A 19369-nucleotide genomic window follows, 5' to 3' on the forward strand; every position below is an offset into this window, starting at 1 on the left:
GATTTCACAGAACATCAACACCAGGCAAGGCCACTAGTGGTCATGAAGGATGGAGAAAAAACAAAAAGCAAACACAACTCTGATCATGTCTGAACATAGATGAAAAATAGAAACTTTTATCCAAACCACAGGAATCACCAGACTTCCCCCTATCCCCCTGTAATATGAATGACTACTGTTTGTTTATCCATTACAGTTTGGCATTGTTCTGGTCTTCCCTACTCTAGATAAGGTTTACTAAGATGCTAATCGTAAAATTACTCCCAGTACCTGACAGCATATAATCCAGAACAAAACCTTGCTTCCTTAAACCCTGCCTCCAAATAACCTATTATAAGGCCAGATCCTGTAATAAATTCTTTCTTCTTATTGAGAAGCCCTGTGGTACCCCACGGTGTGTGTTCTCTCTCACGGCAATGAGTTAAAAACCCAACTTGTTCAACTCCAAGTGTGTTCCTAGTGATCTTTGCCTGGAAGGCACTGAGGGCCCTTTGACTACTACTTTTTACTAATAAGTGACACTGTCTTGAAAAATAACTAGAAGGAAACAAAAATGCTATACAGTCAGCCCTCCATATCCACGAGTTCCACATTCCTGTATTCAACCAACTACAGGTAGAAACATTTGGGGGGAAAAAATTCCAGAAAGATCCAAAAAGCAAAACTTGAATTTGTCCCATGCTGGCAATTGTTTACATAGTATTTATATTGTATTTGCAACTATTTACACAGCATACATTGTATTAGGTATCATAAGTAATTAGATAATTTAAAGTATACAGGAGGGGCTTCCCTGGTGGTGCCGTGGTTAAGAATCCACCTGCCAATGCAGGGGCCACAGGTTCGAGCCCTGGTCCAGGAAGATCCCACATGCTGCGGAGCAGCTAAGCCCGTGTGCCACAATTACTGAGCCTGCACTCTAGAGCCTGCAAGCCGCAACTACTGAGCCTGAGTGTCACAGCTACTGAAGCCCAAGCACCTAGAGCCCATGCTCCGCAACAAGCCACCATAATGAGAAACCTGCACACCGCAACGAAGAGTAGCCCCCACTCGCCACAACTAGAGAAAGCCCGTGTGCATCAACAAGGACCCAACGCAACCAAAAATAAATAAATTAATTAATTTTATAAAAATAAAGTATACAGGAGAATATGCATAAGTTATATGCGAGTATCACACCGTTTTATATAAGGGACTTGAACATCCATGGATTTTGATATCTGAAGGGTATCCTGGACCTAATCCCCCATAGATACTGAGGGACAGTTGTATCAGAATCTCCTGGGCAGTTTTGGAAAAAATATAAGCTTTCTGGACTCTACCCTCAAATATTTTTCTATGTGAATTTCCAGACCAAAAGATAAATTCCTTTTTGATCTCAGCTATTATCATTGAGAATGATGACACCCCCAGGTTATTCTGATGCATTTCTGTAGTCTAGCTTTTTGGAGCCTTCTGAACTTCAGGTATTTAGGTAGCTCTATGTTTTTGTTTTTTGTTTTTTTTAAGAATTCTAACACACCTGTTCTACTTTTTCCATACTACCTAAACCTCTCTGCAGTTTTCTGGTTGATTTATTAACACATGTTTAAATGTATGTCTGTCTGTCTCTATCAGCAGGTAAGTGCTAAGGGATCAGGGACTTTGTCTTCCTTTTGCCACTACTGTAGCCTCATCTTCAAGAATAGTATCTGTTGTGATATGATAAAACCTCTAAAATTTATTTTTTTTTAATTTTTAAAAAATTTTTATTTATTTATTTATTTATTTATGGCTGTGTTGGGTCTTGGTTTCTGTGCGAGGGCTTTCTCTAGTTGTGGCAAGCAGGGGCCACTCTTCATCGCGGTGCGCGGGCCTCTCACTATCGCGGCTTCTCTTGTTGCGGAGCACAGGCTCCAGACGCGCAGGCTCAGTAGTTGTGGCTCACGGGCTTAGTTGCTCCGCGGCATGTGGGATCTTCCCAGACCAGGGCTCGAACCCGTGTCCGCTGCATTAGCAGGCAGATTCTCAACCACTGCTCCACCAGGGAAGCCCTTTATTTTTTATTGAATGAAATTCTATCATGAAAGATTCAGTAACTTTCAAAGCAATTAATTGCAAGATATTGTAGCCTCTTCTGTCAAGAAATGACATATACTTGTGTCAAATGCAGCCAGCAGGTCAAGGGTAGAAAGAGTGAGGCAGATTTCAGCTGAATTTAAAGGTGCCCTTTCCAACAGTTAGGGCTGGCCAAAGATATGCCGGTCCTTCAAGAGGTGGTGAGTATTTTGTGCTTTCATAAATGCAAACCAAAATCTACAAGTATTTGAAAGTAATTTGCTGATTAGCTGAGGGAAATCTCACTCAAGCATTAGTTTGGAGGAAGGACATAATGGTTTTTAAAATCATAGCTGGAGAGAGTATGATTAAAAGTAATTGACAAGATATGGCTAGAGTCATGAGGCTAATTGTCACAGCTAGTTTCTGAAAACCAATCCACTTACATTAAAGTCCAATACAATCTTGTCAGATGTATATGTTCTGCGAAAAGCTCTTTATAATTGAATGCAACGGAACTAATGTATTCTCTCTCTCCCCCTTCTAGGGCCAAAAGCTGTAGAAGCTTATGGCAAAAAGTTCGAGGTAAAGACGGTTTCTGGAAAATTGCTCTTCTCTGCAGACAACAATGAAGTGGTAGTAGGAGCTGAGAGATTAAGAGTTTTAGGTAAGTAAACTTCAGTCATTGAACTGGTTTAATGCTACTGTGTACATTTTAGAGGAAAAGTTAAATGGCGTCTAGAAGAGCGATTTCAGCTAATTACCTGTAAAGGTAATTTTACTCTGTCAAAGCAAGGATGATGAACCTCCCAGTCCCCACCTTAAAAGTTTCTCACATCATGAGTGTTTGTGGCACGTCTGCCAACATCAAGCTTCGGGTGGGGATGTGTGCTCATTCCAAGAAATGTACTAATCCTCACAGGTTGGCAGTCCTGCAATAAGCAGTCAAGACTTGTATACGTTGTTGTAGTGATTACTAAACCTGGTTGTAAATTAAGAATCATGTAGGGAACTTCTCAAAAGTTCAAGTTCACAGATCCAAGCATGACTTACTGAATTAGAAGTCCTGTTGTAAGGACCCAAGAATTTATTTGTAAAAACAGGAATTTCTCTGTTGCTTCCGCTATTGGAATCATTGAATTTGGCTATACACCGAAATGGTCTAGCAGGGTGGTTTAAGAGTTCTGGTACTGGAGCTAACCTAGCTTTTCATTGGGCTCTGTCACCTACTAGCTGTGTGATTTTAGACAAATTACCAACATCACTGAACCAGTTTCCTTTTCTGCTCGATAGGGCTAAGAACATCTACCTCCTCTAGTTCTCCATAGGGCTCAATCAGATTGTGTTAGATCATGTTATACACAGTTATCACAGCGCCGAGCACAAAATAGTACTCATTCAGTGCTGCTGCTGTTAATACTCATGCTACTATTAATACTAATCCTGCTTTTCCTTCTCTTGCTCTCTATGAGTACCAGTTAAAAGCTCAGACTCTGGAATTTACCTGCTATAATTTTAATGCTATCTCTGTCCTTTAATAGCTGTGTGACCTAAAGCAAGTTAGCTAACCTCTCTACACCTATGTTTTGCTCATCTATAAAATGGGGGTAATAGAAGTATCTACCTTCTGAGACTGGAAGGATTGAATGAAATAATCTATGGAAAGTGGTTAGTAAGTTGGCTAAAAAATAGGAAGTGTTCACTAAGTGCTAGATGTTATTAACTTAAATTATTATGTTATTTGTACTTGAACTTATTATTTGCTGTCTACATTATTAGTTGCACCCTGCATCTTCTTTCTTCTCTATTAGTGCTATCTTCCTTCTGTTCATCACCTCCACCCTCAGTCCATCAGCTTGTCTGGCCTGTCTGTCTCTCTATCTGATATAATACACATTCATATCTAACTTTCTTGCTAGATGACTCCTAAGTTTCCATCCCCAGGCCTGGCATCTTCCCTGAGTTCTAGGTCTTCCTTTTCATCTAGATATTCCACCAGCCTCTCATACTTGGTGGATCTTGAGTGCCTAACATAATAACACACGTGAACATGCACGCACATACACACACACCCCACACACACTCACCCTCTACTCTCCCACCTGTATTTACCCCTGACTCCCCTATCACTCTTACTGGCCCCATTATGCTTTCCTCTGTCAGTGTCAAAACTTCAGCATCGTTCTGACCAGCATCAGGGCTCAGCAGAGTCAGAAGATGGCAGTGGCCATCCTGACAGAGCTCAATGGCATGGGAGGGCCGGGTGCAGAGGCAGCGAGCCAGGGGCGGTCTCACCGCTGGTCAGGTGCTCACTGGGATGGAACAATTCCTTTGTCTTTCAGGGCCTTGCTTTTTCCTATCTGTAAAATGAGAGTTGTCTAGAGCAGAAGTTTCAAACACTTTTTTAAAACTTAGCAACAGAAACTTTTAAAAATAAAATTTCATACCAAACCCCAATCAATAAAATGTATAAAAGAACAGCACTGGGCTTCCCTGGTGGTGCAGTGGTTGAGAGTCCGCCTGCCGATGCAGGGGACACAGGTTCGTGCCCCGGTCCGGGAAGATCCCACATGCCGCGGAGCGGCTGGGCCCGTGAGCCATGGCCGCTGAGCCTGCGCGTCCGGAGCTTGTGCTCCGCAACGGGAGAGGCCACAACAGTGAGAGGCCCGTGTACCACAAAAAATAAAAAATAAAAAAGAACAGCACTGCTCTGGGTTGTGGATGGGGCTTTTAAGGCATAAAGGTTAAGCTGTATAGCTTCATTCTTCCCCCCGACTCTGTCCTTGGGAGACCTCTTAGGACTTATTTTTAAAACCCCCTAAGTAGATAGTCTTTAAAAAAAAAAAAAAAGGTAAAGTCTACTGACCACTTGCCATGATCCAAGTAGCATGCTTTATGTGCATTATTACATTTAGACCTCACCAACACCTTGTGAGGCAGGCACCGTTTTTATCATCCCCATTTTACAGATGACCGAACTGAGCTATAGGGAGAGGTGAGCCATAGTAAAGGGTGAGAACCAGGATTCCCAGCCAGGTATTTGAATACAGACTATAAAGCACTATACTTTGCTGCCTCCTCAAATTGGTCCCATTTTTAGATGAGTACACTAAGGCTTGAAAAGGTGAATAAACTTGCCAAGATCAAGTACCAGTAAGTGGTGGGAGTGATGTTCAAATCCTTGCCTATGGACTCCACCCTCAATGCACATGGCTACACATAAATGTAGTTCTAAGACCTTTGCCAACTCTCACAATGAATGTTTTTCTCTTATTATTCGTAGAAATGGCACTTTCTATGTTAGTTCTAAGTTTTGGGGGAAAAAAACGCAGAAACGTTAAGCTATCCTCTTAGTCAAGAGTATTTTGCTCTACCAGTTCTACAATAACTGCCCAGGGGAAAAAGTGATGGTATCTCATGCCGAGATCATTTTGTACAAATGGTGTTTGGCACTTGCCATTAGTCTCTGGTGCTTCGTGAGCCACCTCACTGCTTTAAAATCTGACTTTGCAAAGATACAGGTATCTTAGATGTCCAGACACTGTAGTTTCATCCTAGTGTACAAAACTCAATGATGGTATCATTTAAGAACTACCCCCCTCCCCTATCGTGACATAAACTAAGGATTGGAAGATGATTGTAGCATTTGGTCGCTTGAAGGCAGGTGGATAATTTCACTGCTGTTGTTTCTTGTGCTTGTGATATTTCACTTACAGAATGATTTAGGATAAAATCTGTCTCTATCCATCATCAGAAGCATTTGCTTTTTCGTGTAAAAATGTAGAAAGGAAGCATCATAATAAATACCATTGCTGCTACCAATGCTGAAAGGAAGAGGAAATGACCACCCCACAAATCTCACATCAACCTACTCAGTGAAATGAGCCTAGTGTGTTGCAGAAATGAGCTTCCTGTCATCTGGGATTCAGCCATATGGTGTGGAACCAGAAGTTAAGGCAATTTCATTTTCAGCTTAATGAGAAGTTTGTCTTTTTGAGTCATCAGACTGCTCAAACTCTTGGGAGGTTGGAATCTGGATGCATATTTCGTGGTGGAATCTAACAAACCTGGGTTTGAATCTTTGCTCAAGCATTTACGATCTGAGTGACCCTATCCAAGTCTTTTTTTCTCTTTAAGTTTTAGTTTCTACACGTATAAAACAAAGAGAGAGGAATACAATAAAGAATGGAAGTAAGAATGAATGAATACTGTAAGAAAGATCTGTAAATAAATCAGTAATTTTAGTTGATAGCTGAGTAAGAACAAGCAGTAGAAGATAATAATAACCCAAAGAGATAATGTCTCTTGGAAACAGTTGCTTAACCCATGGGCTCAGAACAATTGTTTATACTCCTCTCTGGATAACCACACCCACCTAGTCAGTTTTCAGGATAATGACTACCTTGGGCACACTCCAAGGACCTTGAATAGTCTGGCTAAAGGACTAGTAGCCACACCTCATAAAGAACAGTTCGACTATCTGGAAACTTTTATCCTGGAAAAGATATGGAGGAATCATGTAGGCAGACAGCCGTTGCTGACGTTTCATAATGCACGTGTTTCCTGGGGTAAAAAGAGCAGGCAAGAGCTGTGTAGTTGAGTGGTTGAGAGAACAGGTTTAATCCTGGTTTCTGTCATTTGTCAGCCAGTGCCTTGGGATATGTCACTTTACCTTTCTAGGCTTCCTTCTACTCTGTGACATGGTGTAATAATGCCTGACTCTCTCAGGAGTTCGGAGAAGTATATGGTACAGTATATGTACTGATTATCAGCACAGTGATTCGTACAAGGTCAGCACTCTACGTGCTGACTGTTGTGTTGGTGATGGTTTTTGCTGTTCCACTTGGACTTCAGGGAACCCATCAAGTTCTAAAATTGTACATAGCCCTTGTATGTTCACAGAAGAAGGTACTCAGAAGTTGGCTTAGGACTTGTAGGAGTGTTCAGATATCAGTTACGTTTGGACTGGTAGATTTCCTGAACACAGGTAGGGTCAGAAGAGAAAACACCTTTTGAAGATAGGGATTGAAGGCCTGGGTTGAATTCCCAAAATTGTAGGGTCTTTCCTTCCACTCAAAGACAGTGGTTCTCAGAGCATGGTCCTTAAATTAGGAGCATCAGCTGTAGTCTACTTGTTCGACATGCAAATTCTCAAGCTCCACCCTAGACCTATTGATCAGAAACTCAAGAGTAGGGCCAGTAAGCTGTAGGTGGTTCTGATGTAGGCTAAAGCAGGGGTCTCCAACCCCCGGGCTGCGGACCGCTGCCAGTCCGCAGCCTATTAGGAACCAGGCTGTAGAGCAGGAAGTGAGCGGCAGGCAAGCGAGCCAAGCTTCGTCTGCCGCTCCCCATCGCTCGCGTTACCACCTGAATCATCGCCCCCCTCCCCAGTCCGTGGAAAATTGTCTTCCATGAAACCGGTTCCTGGTGCCAAAAAGGTTGGGAACCGCCAGGCTAAAGAACACTGACGTAGGACAGTCACAGCTCAGTCATTTTGCCATCACTTTGCTGGTAGCTCTCATTGGAGTCAAGGTTCAGCTTTTTCCACTTTGCTCCAGAAAAGCTACAATATAAATAGAGCAAACACACATTGAGGGCTTATTCTGTGCAAGATGCCTGTCACTTGCCATGAGTAAATGCATTTGATCCACAGCACAATCTTAGAGGAACCTGGCTCGTCACCTTGATTTATAGAGGGGCAAACTGGGGCACGGAGGGCTGTGAACTTTGTCCTCAGTTTCACAGAGGGAAACTGGCAGAGTCAGGATCTGAATCCAGGCAGTCTTACCCCCTGCGCCTGATGACCTCTGTCACAGTGATCTTCAACTTCCCTGAACTCCCTAGCACGTTGCATCATACCGAGCGGGAAAGAGAACTGGGCCACAGTTGTCCACTTATTCCCCTCATTTCTGGCTTCTAGGGACACCACTCTTCCCACAGTTTTCCCACATCTATAACTGTTCCTCCACTTCCTTCACTACCTCTTCTTTCACTTAACTCAGGGACGTGGTTTCACTCCTGGCACCACATAGGGACTTGCCCCTGGGTCAGTCCTTAGTTTTCTTTTTTCAGTTTCTATGGAGAATCCCATACTTACATACAGTTTCAATGATTGCCCTTTTCAGATGACCCTCAAATCTGTATTTGCCTTGAACTGTCTTCTCATTTCTAGTTCCACATTTTCAAAAACCTGGACTTTTCTGCGTGGATGTCTCTCCATCACTTTCACTTCATCACTTGCAGCTGAACTTACCAATCGCCCTGTCACACTCCCCACCTCTCCAGCACCTACTTCCCTGACTCTCCACACGGGGCCTCCATGCCCCTAGGCTTCAGGGCCTTGCTTTCATTCAGGTACCAGACCCTGTCTTTCTTCACATGGGTATCAATGTCTTTGTCAACCTTAGGTTTTCCATATTACAAAGGTATCTATTTAGGTCTTACACAAGAGAATTTAAGTTTATAGCCAAGCCCGTTCATTTAATAACCAAAAAGGTGTAAAATTAGCGTGCAGGATGAGGCATGGTATCATTTAACTTTAATTACAGAACAAAGATATGAAATACCAGTCAGCAGTGGCCTTTAAAAAGCAGCAAAAGTAGGCAACATAAAAGCCAGCGCTAAGAGGCATCTTCATGGAGACACCAGGGAAAACATAATTTTGATCTTCATTAATGACCAGTTTCATTGAACAATGAATTGGACATTATAGCCCTTATAAACAAAGCAAAATTATAAAATGTTATTCTAATTGTTAATTAGGTGTCTTTATACTCTAGATTAGTTTTTTAAATATGTCCTCTAGATGCCACTTGATGCTAATTATCCAAGTTACTATCAATTGAAAAACATTTTTAATTAAATCTAAAGCCATTTAAATTAACATAAGATTTATAGAAATTTAAATGTGGTCTGATGCATTTAGCCTTTTGAATTAGTTTTTGATGAAACTCTGTACCGCAGCCTGGTAATTGATAATTATGATGAAAAGGGTAGGGTGTTCTTAGTAGTGTTTATTCATTAAATATATGTGTGTGTGTCTGTGTGTGTGTGTGTGTATACACACACACACAGACACACATGCACACGTACATTTATATATAAGATATCTTTACTGTTATTGGAGTTATGGAGATATAGAGATGAAGTGGTTATTGTTCCTGCTCTTTCAGGGAGGTATCTTATCAGGGAGATAAGACACACATGCCAGTATGTGAGAGCCCAAGCAGAAAACAAGCTTCTTAGAAGGATAGAAGCAAAGTGACTCCAGAATTACAGACTCTAGATGTAGTAGGGTGGTATCCCAGAGAGAATTTTGAAAGCTTTGTAAATGAAGGGAGTATTTGAACTAGGTCTTGAGTTTGGATTGGGGGGAAAAAAACATACGGAGAGTGCTTTCTTGGCAAATGGAATAGCACATGTTTATCTGTCAGGACTCATTTGGTTGTAATTTCTATGGATCCAACTCAAAGCCAGAGGTGGGGAGATTTATTGCCTTGTGTGGTAGAAAAGTTCAGTGGTAGCCAGCTTCAGGCTAGATTCAGTGGCTCGAATAATGTGACCAAAATTCAGTCTCTGTCATTCTCTTATCATCTCTTAGCTCTGTTTTCCAATCTTGTATTTGGTCATCACCTCTGCTGGTGAACAGGAGGAGGGCTTACCTTCCAAATATAAATCCAACAAAGTCCTTGTTTTTACTCTGACTGGACTGACTTGGGCCATATGCCCATCCTTGAATGAGTCATCATGACCCGGATGATGGAATCTGCTGATTAGCATGGCCTGGTTCATACACTGCTGGAGCTACGGTGAGAAATGCCTGGGAGTGAGATAAAGAAGGGGTCAGTTCTCAAAAGGAAAACTGAGGTGGTGTTACTGGGAGGGGGATTGGTTGCTGGGCAAAGAAAAATAGCAAATATTCATTATATTTTTATTATAATAATCAAAGGCACGATCATGAAAACTCATGACTGTTGTACATACAACAGTGGAACCCAGGCATTATGAAGGGTGTCCATGGAAGATACTCTGTGAGTTCTGTCCCCCTTGCTTGCTTAGCCCCAGATACCCTGGCTTCCTTGCTTCATCACCAAGCATGTTTTCACCACCCGTCGTTTGTACTTACGCTTCCCTCTGCATGGAATCCTCTTTTACAGTCTGTGCATAAAGGATCTCTTTCTTTATGGCTTAAATATCATTTCATCAAAGTGGTCTTCTTAGATTCCCTTAAAAAAATTACATGTTCCTGCTATCGAGTCTATACCAGGAATTGGCAGAGTATGGCCTGTGGGCCAAATCACACCACTACCACTGCATGGTTTTGTAAATAATGTACTGGAACACAGCCAGACTCATTTGTATTGTACATCAGAGTTTAGTAGTTGAGACAGATCATATGGCCCACAAAGCCTAAAATATTGATTATTTGGCACTTTACAGGAAGTGTTTGTTGATTCCTGGGCTGTACTTTTACCTGCTTTATTCCTCTTGAGAGCAATTATCACAACATGACATGGCATGTTGTGTATATATGTGTTTATTTTCATCCTGTCCACCTCATTAAAATGTAAACTTCATGGGCTTCCCTGGTGGCGCAATGGTTGAGAGTCTGCCTGCCGATGCAGGGGATGCGGGTTCGTGCCCCGGTCCGGGAGGATCCCACATGCCGCAGAGCGGCTGAGCCCGTGAGCCATGGCCGCTGAGCCTGCGCGTCCGGAGCCTGTGCTCCGCAACGGGAGAGGCCACAGCAGTGAGAGGCCCGCATATCACAAAAAAAAAAAAAAAAAAAAAAGTAAACTTCATGACAACAGGAACTTTTGTTTTTCAGAGTCTAGAATAGTGCCTGGTGCCTAGTAAGTGCTTACTAATATTTGTTGCATGAAAGGATTGAAATTTTTGAACCTTGGAATGTTTGATAACCAATCTGGATAGTACAGAGAAACAGAGGGAGTGAGACCTTGCATCTAAGTTAAGAGATTATTATAATATCTTTGTTGCAGATTCATAAAGTCCTAAACTAGGATAGAGAGAGAGAGAGAACAAATGGGAACAATCATCTTGAAGGAGAACTAATGAATCTTGGCAACTAATTGGACATAGAAAGTCAAGAGGGAGGGAAGCTGGGATGCTTCTGGTCTTGTGCACCTTGTCAGTCAGAGAGCTATGGCATGGTTAACAGAAATGTATAGGAGCAAAAGCAGGTTTAGGATTGAAGATGAATAGTTCAGTTGTGGATGCACTGGATCTTGCTACTTGAGCACCTCTCTAAGGGAGAGGCCAAGTGTTTGGTGGGAAATGCCAGCCCAAGAAAAGGCCCACAAGAGATGCCCCATTGAGCAGCTGAGCAGAAGGGTCAGAGAACCATTGACACAGATTCAACAGGTGAACACCAGAGAGGTGATGGCCTAATAGGGCATCCGGGAGCAAGAACTTAGAGAAGCTCATCAAATAGAGCATCACTGAAACAGCTCCCAGGTCCAGGCCATTTCTTTCTCTGATGGAGGCTCAGGGCTGGCTTACTGGGGCCATGGCTGCCTTGCTGGAGGCATCCTTCGAATTTGAGGGCCTCATCCTGTGTTCTTACACTTGTTCTAATCCGCTCTGCCTTTCTCCACGAGAAGGAACTCAGAGGCTTTAGAATGTGGCATAACTGGCTTCTGCCGTACCTACCAGCTACCTGAAGTTGGCTACGTTACTCAGATCATTTAGTCCATGTATGTGGGTGCTAAATAAACAAACTTTCCCCTTTTCCTATTTCTTTGCCTCCATCTTTTTCTCTTCTTTCTCCTCCTTTCTGAAGTATCTCATCAGTGAGTAGAAGGAAGCATGAGAGAGGCTACAGGATTATAGTAAAAAGTGGAACATACTTCCTCTTCTGTGATGGTAAAAACTGAATAGTTCAGACATTGATCCGTGGGAGAGAAGGGCTTACCAACCTAACAGTAACATTTGGGTAACAAGTCAGAGGAACCCGAAACTTGCCAGGGCCCTCCTTCTCTCTGTTATCCTTAGCAGAGATCATCTGCTGGAGATTCAACTATTTACAGAGAACTGCTGGTCGTAGAGTTCTTCTGGCACCTCATCCCAAAGTTGGCTTATTATTTATAGGCATACAGGAATACTGTATTAGATCATAAAGACACATTTCTCATAAATAATGTAGTGAGAAAGCCACATATAAAAGAGTCTCAGATGAACAGTTCCAACCTTAATAAACCAGAGATACTAAATGAGAAAAAGCACAATTTTACAATAGAGAAATAATAATGGGGTTTCATTGGAAAGGCTCCTGGAAGTACAACTCTCATCATTCTCCAAAAAATAAAAAAGAGCCAGTCCCAAAGCCTGGGTGATTCCACCGCCTGGTTTCACGTGTTCACCCACCCACGTGCACGGGCATCTTAAGCTGCCTTGGGTCAGCTTTTCCCCTCATGCTTAGGGGTTGATTCCTGATGCAGGAGGAGGATGCATTTGCTGGGCCCCATGCGCTTTTCCCTTGGGCAGGAGGGAGATGTGATTTCATATCAGTGTGATGGATTAATCATTCTGTGTCAACATCCCCAGCTGTCCCAGCAGTGTTGCCTTAGCCAACCTCCCCAGTTGCTGAGCCATTGTCTTCCTCATTTGCACGTGGGGATGGGGAGAGGAGGTAGAAAGGCAGTTGGGGACATTTGTCAGCTTTCTAGTTTGATTAAAGCATTGATGAGGTTCACTACTTGGCTGCTTGCAAGAGAACCAATTCCAGCACTTACTAAGGGAGGGCCATGTTTGTTTTTTTTGTTTGTGGAACCGAGACGACTTTAATTTCTCTATCAAGCTACAGCTAATATGCTTTCATGCATCTGTTGGCTTGTTTTTATCCTCAACGTTGTCTTCTTCCCAGTTAATGCCAAAAACAGAGTATTTTCAGACAAGGAGATAAACTAACTTCTACCAGGCCATCTTCAGTGGCAAGAGGTTTGCCAGAGAGTTTGGATCTATTGTCTCCTTTCTCGTTAGTTATATTCACTGTTGTAGAATATTCTTATGCAACCAGAAGTCACCTGAGTTGGATTTTTTTTCTTTCTTCCCAGCAGAGGCCAAGGGGAATGTTGGTATTCCACGGTGACATTAGGAATTTAATGACATGACAATGTGAATAAGAAACTCTCAGTATGCAGAATAAGGAAGGAAATTAACTTTATTCTCCTCTAAGGAAAGGACTTGCGTTTAATTCTGCTCATTTGAGTGGGAGGAAAGAGCGCTAAACATACCTGTATTGTGCTTTCCCTCCCACCTTGCCCTAAGCTTTTGCCATGTACCAGTCTTTGAATCTCAACTGCTTTGGCACCCTGTCTTCCCAAGGAGTAGTGGGGAAAGGTGGCGAGGGTGAATATAAACAAAAGAAATAAGGAGAGATAGAGGAGAAAATACCCAGAACCCTTCGGGACACAAGACAGAAGCAAATGCCTAAGTTTCTTCTTTGACGGACAGTAGTATCGGACAGCATAATGGTTACCTGGGTAGGGGCTTTGGAGGCAGACCAACTGGATTCCACTTCTGGCTCTAGGGGTACAACCTTGGGCGAGTTCCTAAATCTTGGAAAGCCTCAAGTAGCTCATCTGCATAATGAGCGTGATAAGAGTACCTACATGATACACGTAAAGTCCTTGGCATGGTGCTAAGCACAGCATAAGTGCCCAGTGCATTGATGCCCGTTCCTCCTATAAATTCCTATTGAACAGCATTTGTGCAGCTATCCCCAATCAAAGTTCAGTGCAGGGATGGAAGGACGCAGCACAAAAGTTCCTTGATCACAGTCGGTTATAGTCTAGTAGGGGTATTAAAGCACATACCCAGTGAAACATTAAATAGCAGCGAAAATGGTTTTTAAAAAGTTAAACAAAAAAATGTAAGACAGCCCTTGGCTGCAGTTTGTGCTGGAGACTGGGGTAGGAGACCAAGCTCGTGGAGGTGACCTGCAGAACTTCCCAGAGAAGTTGAGGGGAAGTGTGATGGGTGGAGATGGAGGTAGACTTCGCAGACATGGGGGAGTGAGCACAGCCCCCGGACAGCAGGGTCACGGGAAGCATGAGCCCAGCTCTAAGGGACAGAGGAAGTGGGATGAGCCGCCACTGGTTTTTTTTCCAGCAAATAAGCACATTTGGATTTCTCTTTGGGGAAGGGCTTGTCATTATCAGCATAGAGTAAACAGGAATTGCTTTCTTCTCCAAAAGCCTGAGTTAAGACAACGTCTCAGTTTTCTGTGAGAGCCTCCCAGGGATTTTCTCCTTTTGGCAGTGTCCTGGACCGGATGTGGCTGCAATGTTCATGGAAATATTTGATAGGATTTTTATTCTGTAAGCCAAAGAGAAAAGTTAAGTAGAGTTGGACACTTAGAAGTTATTTATGATGCAGGAACTTTCACGGGTCAAAAAAGAAAGGAAGTGACTTCAGCAGGAAGGTTCTTGGCACTATTCAAGCCATAGTGTAAGCAGTTCTCACTACAAAAATGACAAAATTACAGAAAGAAATTCAATCGCATTCAGCCAATATTAGTTGAGTGGTTATTCTGGCCAACTGCTGCGCTGACCAGAGGGACACCCAGGGCCCCTGTCTTTCTGGAATGCACAGCCGAGCAAGAAAGACAGATGTTTTAAACATTTACGTGAGAAGAATGTGTCTTATGGGAGAAGTACAAGTTGTATAGAAACATAAAATTAGGAGATTTTAACCTAGTTTTGCAAGTAAGGAAAATCTTCCTTAAGGAAATGATGATTAAGTTGAGGTTGGCAAGATAAATAGGAGTTAATCAAGGAAAAGGGACATGGAGGGGCTGAGACTGGGGTGGCATCTACAACATCCTGGGGAAGCATGACCTTTCTGGAAAAGTGTAAAAGTTCAACACAGCCAGAGGGTAGAGGTCAAGGAACAGAGTGCCCAGACATGAAAAGAGACAGGCTATAAATGTTAATAAATTAACAGTTTATTAAATGCTTACTCTATACCGACTACTGTTCAAATCTCTTTACGTGTTAGCTCAGTTCTCACGATAGCCCTCTGAGATACGTTTTATTATTCTCACTTTACATATGAACAAACTGACAAATAGAGAGGCAAGTTTCCCAAGGTTATGTAGCAAGTTAGGTGGCAGAAGAGAGATGCAAACCCAGATAATCAGACTCTAGAGCATATATTTTGTTTTTTTATAACAACTTTGTTGAGATATAATTCACATTATCTTACAATTCACCTATTTGAAGTGTGCAATTCATTATTTTGTTATAAAGAGCCTATGCTTTTAACATATATCACATACATGTAGCTACAAATATACATATACATTTCTATATATGTTTCATATGTATGTATGGTATATGTATTTGTTATGTATGTCATATATGTGTATATGTTATATGTATACACATTATATAAGTTATACAAAGTATAGATAACTATTACAAATACCTGGATACTTATGGAGGTGTGTGTGTGTATGAATATATTATAAAACCATAATATAGTGGGTACTGTGTATCATATTGAGATATAGATTTAAAAGTAGTGGGGAGACACTGAAGGGCTTCAAACTGGGGAGTGACAAGATCTGATTTGTGATTTACAGGGTGCTGTGAGGACAATAGCCGGTGAGGGGTGGGTTGGACAAATCTGCTAGTCTTGGGACCAAATGCACCCATGAGGTCTATGGTTGGTAGTTTAATCCAAAAGGAAAGTCATGAACCTGCTCTACAAGGCTTACAGTGCTTACAGACAGTTCCCATTGCTCTTTTTCACTCTCAGCCCAAAGGAAACAGGCTGTGCATATGACAAAGGACAGGATTATGCCTGTTGGAAAGAGCACAAGCACAGCTGATGATGTCTGGACACAGTGCATTTCTTCCCGCTAAATTGCTTGGTGGGAGCTGATCAGAGGTCAGAGCACATTTAAAGTTGTATCATGGGCTTGTGAAAGAGACTGCATTTAACCAAACAAAGGAGAGAGCTGATATGCAATTAGTATGCAGGGTGCCTATGAGCTATGGATAAAGGTAATGTGCTTTTCTCCTTTGGCTGTTAAATGCGTCTCAGCTGCCAAGGAAAATGACTTTCCCTCTTGACTTCCTATCTGTCTAGCTGATTGGCTGTTGGGGAGTGTTCAGGCTCTAGTGCTTCAACTGTATGTTTAATGAGGGCATCCTTGCATGAACAAGTTCCTCTGGCCTAATTCTTTCTCCCAGGACTCTGAAAATATGTCTCTCCTTAGCATATTCTGATCAAAGATTTCTAGTGAACCAATGGAAGGTGCCAGAGCATTGGATTTATAAGGCATGGTCTCTACCTGCCTTGGGGAACTTATGCTGGAGGATGAGATGTGAGAAATGCACCAGAGAAATGTATCCTAAAAGTGCCCAGAGCACTGGGGTCACAGAAATTCCAAAGAAAGGCCTTCACTGAGAAGTGGAGATTTGAGTTAGCCCCTGAAAGATTTCACTGGGTGAAGTTAGGAAAGGCAGGAGAAGCGCTTCCTGCTGGAAGAAGATAACAGAGAAGACCACTGTTACTCTTGTGGTCCAGCCTGGTAACTGAACTCAAGTTCAAAACCTTTGTCCTTTTTTTTTTTTTCTTAGATTCCATATGTATGTGTTAGCATACGGTATTTCTTTTTCTCTTTTTGACTTACTTCACTCTGTATGACAGACTCTAGGTCCATCCACCTCACTACAAATAACTCAGTTTCATTTCTTTTTATGGCTGAGTAATATTCCATTGTATATATGTGCCACATCTTCTTTATCCATTCGTCTGTTGATGGGCAGTTAGGTTGCTTCCATGACCACCTAGTTGGGTGGGATAGGGAGGGTGGGAGGGAGGGAGACGCGAGAGGGAATAGATATGGGAACATACGATATGGGAACATACGTATATGTATAACTGATTCAGTTTGTTATAAAGCAGAAACTAACACACCATTGTAAAGCAATTATATTCCAATAAAGATGTTAAAATTTTTTTTTAATAAATAAATAAATAAAACCTTCATCCTGTCACCTGAACAATGGAGGGATAAAAAATGAACTGTGGGAGAGCGGCTGAACTGACTGGTGTTTAAGACAATTCCTTTCCTCTTTCTGTCTCCGTCTTTGTCCTGCTCTCCCTTCCTTCTTTCCTTCCGTGATTCTCAGACAGAACAATTATATAAGTGAGTTCGGGGGAATGTCTGTGCTACCACAAATCACAGGTGGGCTAATGCACAAGGGCTCATGAAATCCTAGAAAACTGAATGTATAGTCACCCTCTGCATAGTAGAACTGAGTTAGATCTGAATATTTGCTGGCATCTTATTTGATTCTCTGAACCATCCTTAAAAGTACTTAGGATGGAGGAAAAAAAAAAAAAGAACAGAAAGGAAATTTCTAAATCTCCATCTTAGAGATTAAGAGATTGAAGCCTATGGAGGTAAAACAGCTTGCCCAAAGTTTCTCAGCTAGTGTGTGCTTCTGCCCTGAGGTCAGACCTTGACTCAGATGAGATATAAGTCACCCACACCTCACAATAACAGTGGTTAGACCCTGCTGTGAGTAAGACCCTCCCCCAAGCACCCCTGCAGATGATGCAGAAAGTTCTAAGAGATGGACTGTGATCTCTGAACACTTGCCTGATACTTATGGTGGATGGTCATCCGAAAGCAAGCGTTCTTCTTTTTTCTGCCATGGAGGCTTTTGTCGGGCTGCTGAAGATCTCTTCTCAGAACTGTATTTTTAACCCATTATACAAATGCCCAAGATTACCAAACAAAGCCAATATTAGATTGTTATCAACATCTAAAAAGCAATTGTCGCACGTATTATGTGCAATCTCTATGTTAAGCTGGGGATTCAGGTGGAATATAACAAGTATAAGACATGATTCCAAACTCTGAGGTATGTCTATATCATCTCATGTTTAATATCATGGAGCAGATGAAAGGGCCTCCTTTTTCACATGGAGCTAGCTCTATGGTTAAATTCTGAGGATGGGGTTAGCTTGGAGCTGTTAGGATGAGGATGTTACAGTGCACTGGGACCAGATAATGGTTCTCAACAGGGATGATTCTGCCCCCCAGTGGAAATGTCTACAAATGTCTACAGATATCTTTGTCACAACTAGAAGTGAAGGGGGTGGGGGCCTTGCTACTGGCACATAATGGCTAGAGGACAGGGATGCTGCTCACCATCCTACAATGCACAAGACAGCTCCCACAACAAAGCATTACCTGGCCCAGATGTTAATAATACCAAGTTTGAGAAGCCGTGGACCAGAGGGAAGGTGTACAGAACACGGAAGTCCCTCTATAGATAAACTCGAGTGTCTCTGGTTCTCTGCCCTTCCTCCCCTCAGAAGACTGCATGTCCTTCTTTCTGATTTATCAAGGTTGTAAGTTCTGTTCTTTCCCCCTCTGTAGTGCCTGACGTCAGGCCATACACACAGCAGCTACACAGTGAATGTCCGTCCCTGGTAAGGGTGCCCCTGCTGTCTCTCCAGCCTGGGGCTTGACCCTAAAGTAGTGGCAGAAGCAAAGAATTCAAGATGACAGCTCTGCAGGAGATGGCTGTTCAGAGTGGGGAAGACAGAAGTGACATGAGTAGAGGTTTGAACCTCTGCCTCCCATTTGGATCAGTGTGATCCCCTACTTTTGTCCATGAAGTAAGGAATGTAGCAGCCTGGGCAAAACATGCGTCATGGGAAGTTCCATTACTTCTTGATACAGCATATATTATGCCTCTTATATAGGATGGACATCCATTCCCTTATTTATATAATCTTATAGTTGAAATAGACCTAAAAAGGCATTCATGACTTTACTGACATTTGTTAAGGACCTCACATGCATTTAGCTCTGCTTTATATCTTTTACATTTATTACATCACTTGTTGGTGATGCTTCCCTCCAGGTCCCTTTCCCCTGAGAACGAGTATTGTTTCCTCAGTACAAAAACCTTCTCTTATCGGGGCAAAAGATAGGCTGCACCTGTCATCCCAGGCATTTAAAATGGCAAATGCTAAGTTGTATATTAGATGCATACCTTGAAGACTACTACAGTAGCACTCATAACATCTCATAGTTGGATCTGTTTCTTTATAATTCTGAGATGTGCTGAAATCGGTAGCATTTTCTTTTCTTCCTTTAGGGCTGATTTGGCCCAATCCTGAAGTTATGATCAATTGCCTGGTGGGAGGGTGGTTTCTGTGGGGTCCCTGGGTCTCTGAAAGTTCTTTACTCTAATGGATTAGGGGGGATGCCAGTGTCATCCATTTAGTGAGCCTCCTCCTTCAGCTGTTTCCATTTGTCATGAAAATCTGGAAGGAGTTTTTG

The 19369-nt window shown here is 42.3% G+C and overlaps 1 protein-coding gene across 1 annotated transcript in view; it reads left to right on the forward strand.

Moving 5' to 3' along the window:
* SGCD (sarcoglycan delta) overlaps positions 1-19369 on the forward strand; it is a 389456-nt gene that overhangs the window by 250392 nt on the left and 119695 nt on the right. The window contains exon 5 of the mRNA XM_060093719.1: positions 2585-2704. Within this exon, the coding sequence (XP_059949702.1) occupies positions 2585-2704 (120 nt within the window). The remainder of the gene's footprint in view (positions 1-2584; positions 2705-19369) is intronic.

The sequence above is a fragment of the Mesoplodon densirostris genome, chromosome 3 (assembly GCF_025265405.1).
Source record: "Mesoplodon densirostris isolate mMesDen1 chromosome 3, mMesDen1 primary haplotype, whole genome shotgun sequence".
In the NCBI taxonomy this organism is placed as follows: Eukaryota; Metazoa; Chordata; class Mammalia; order Artiodactyla; family Ziphiidae; genus Mesoplodon; species Mesoplodon densirostris.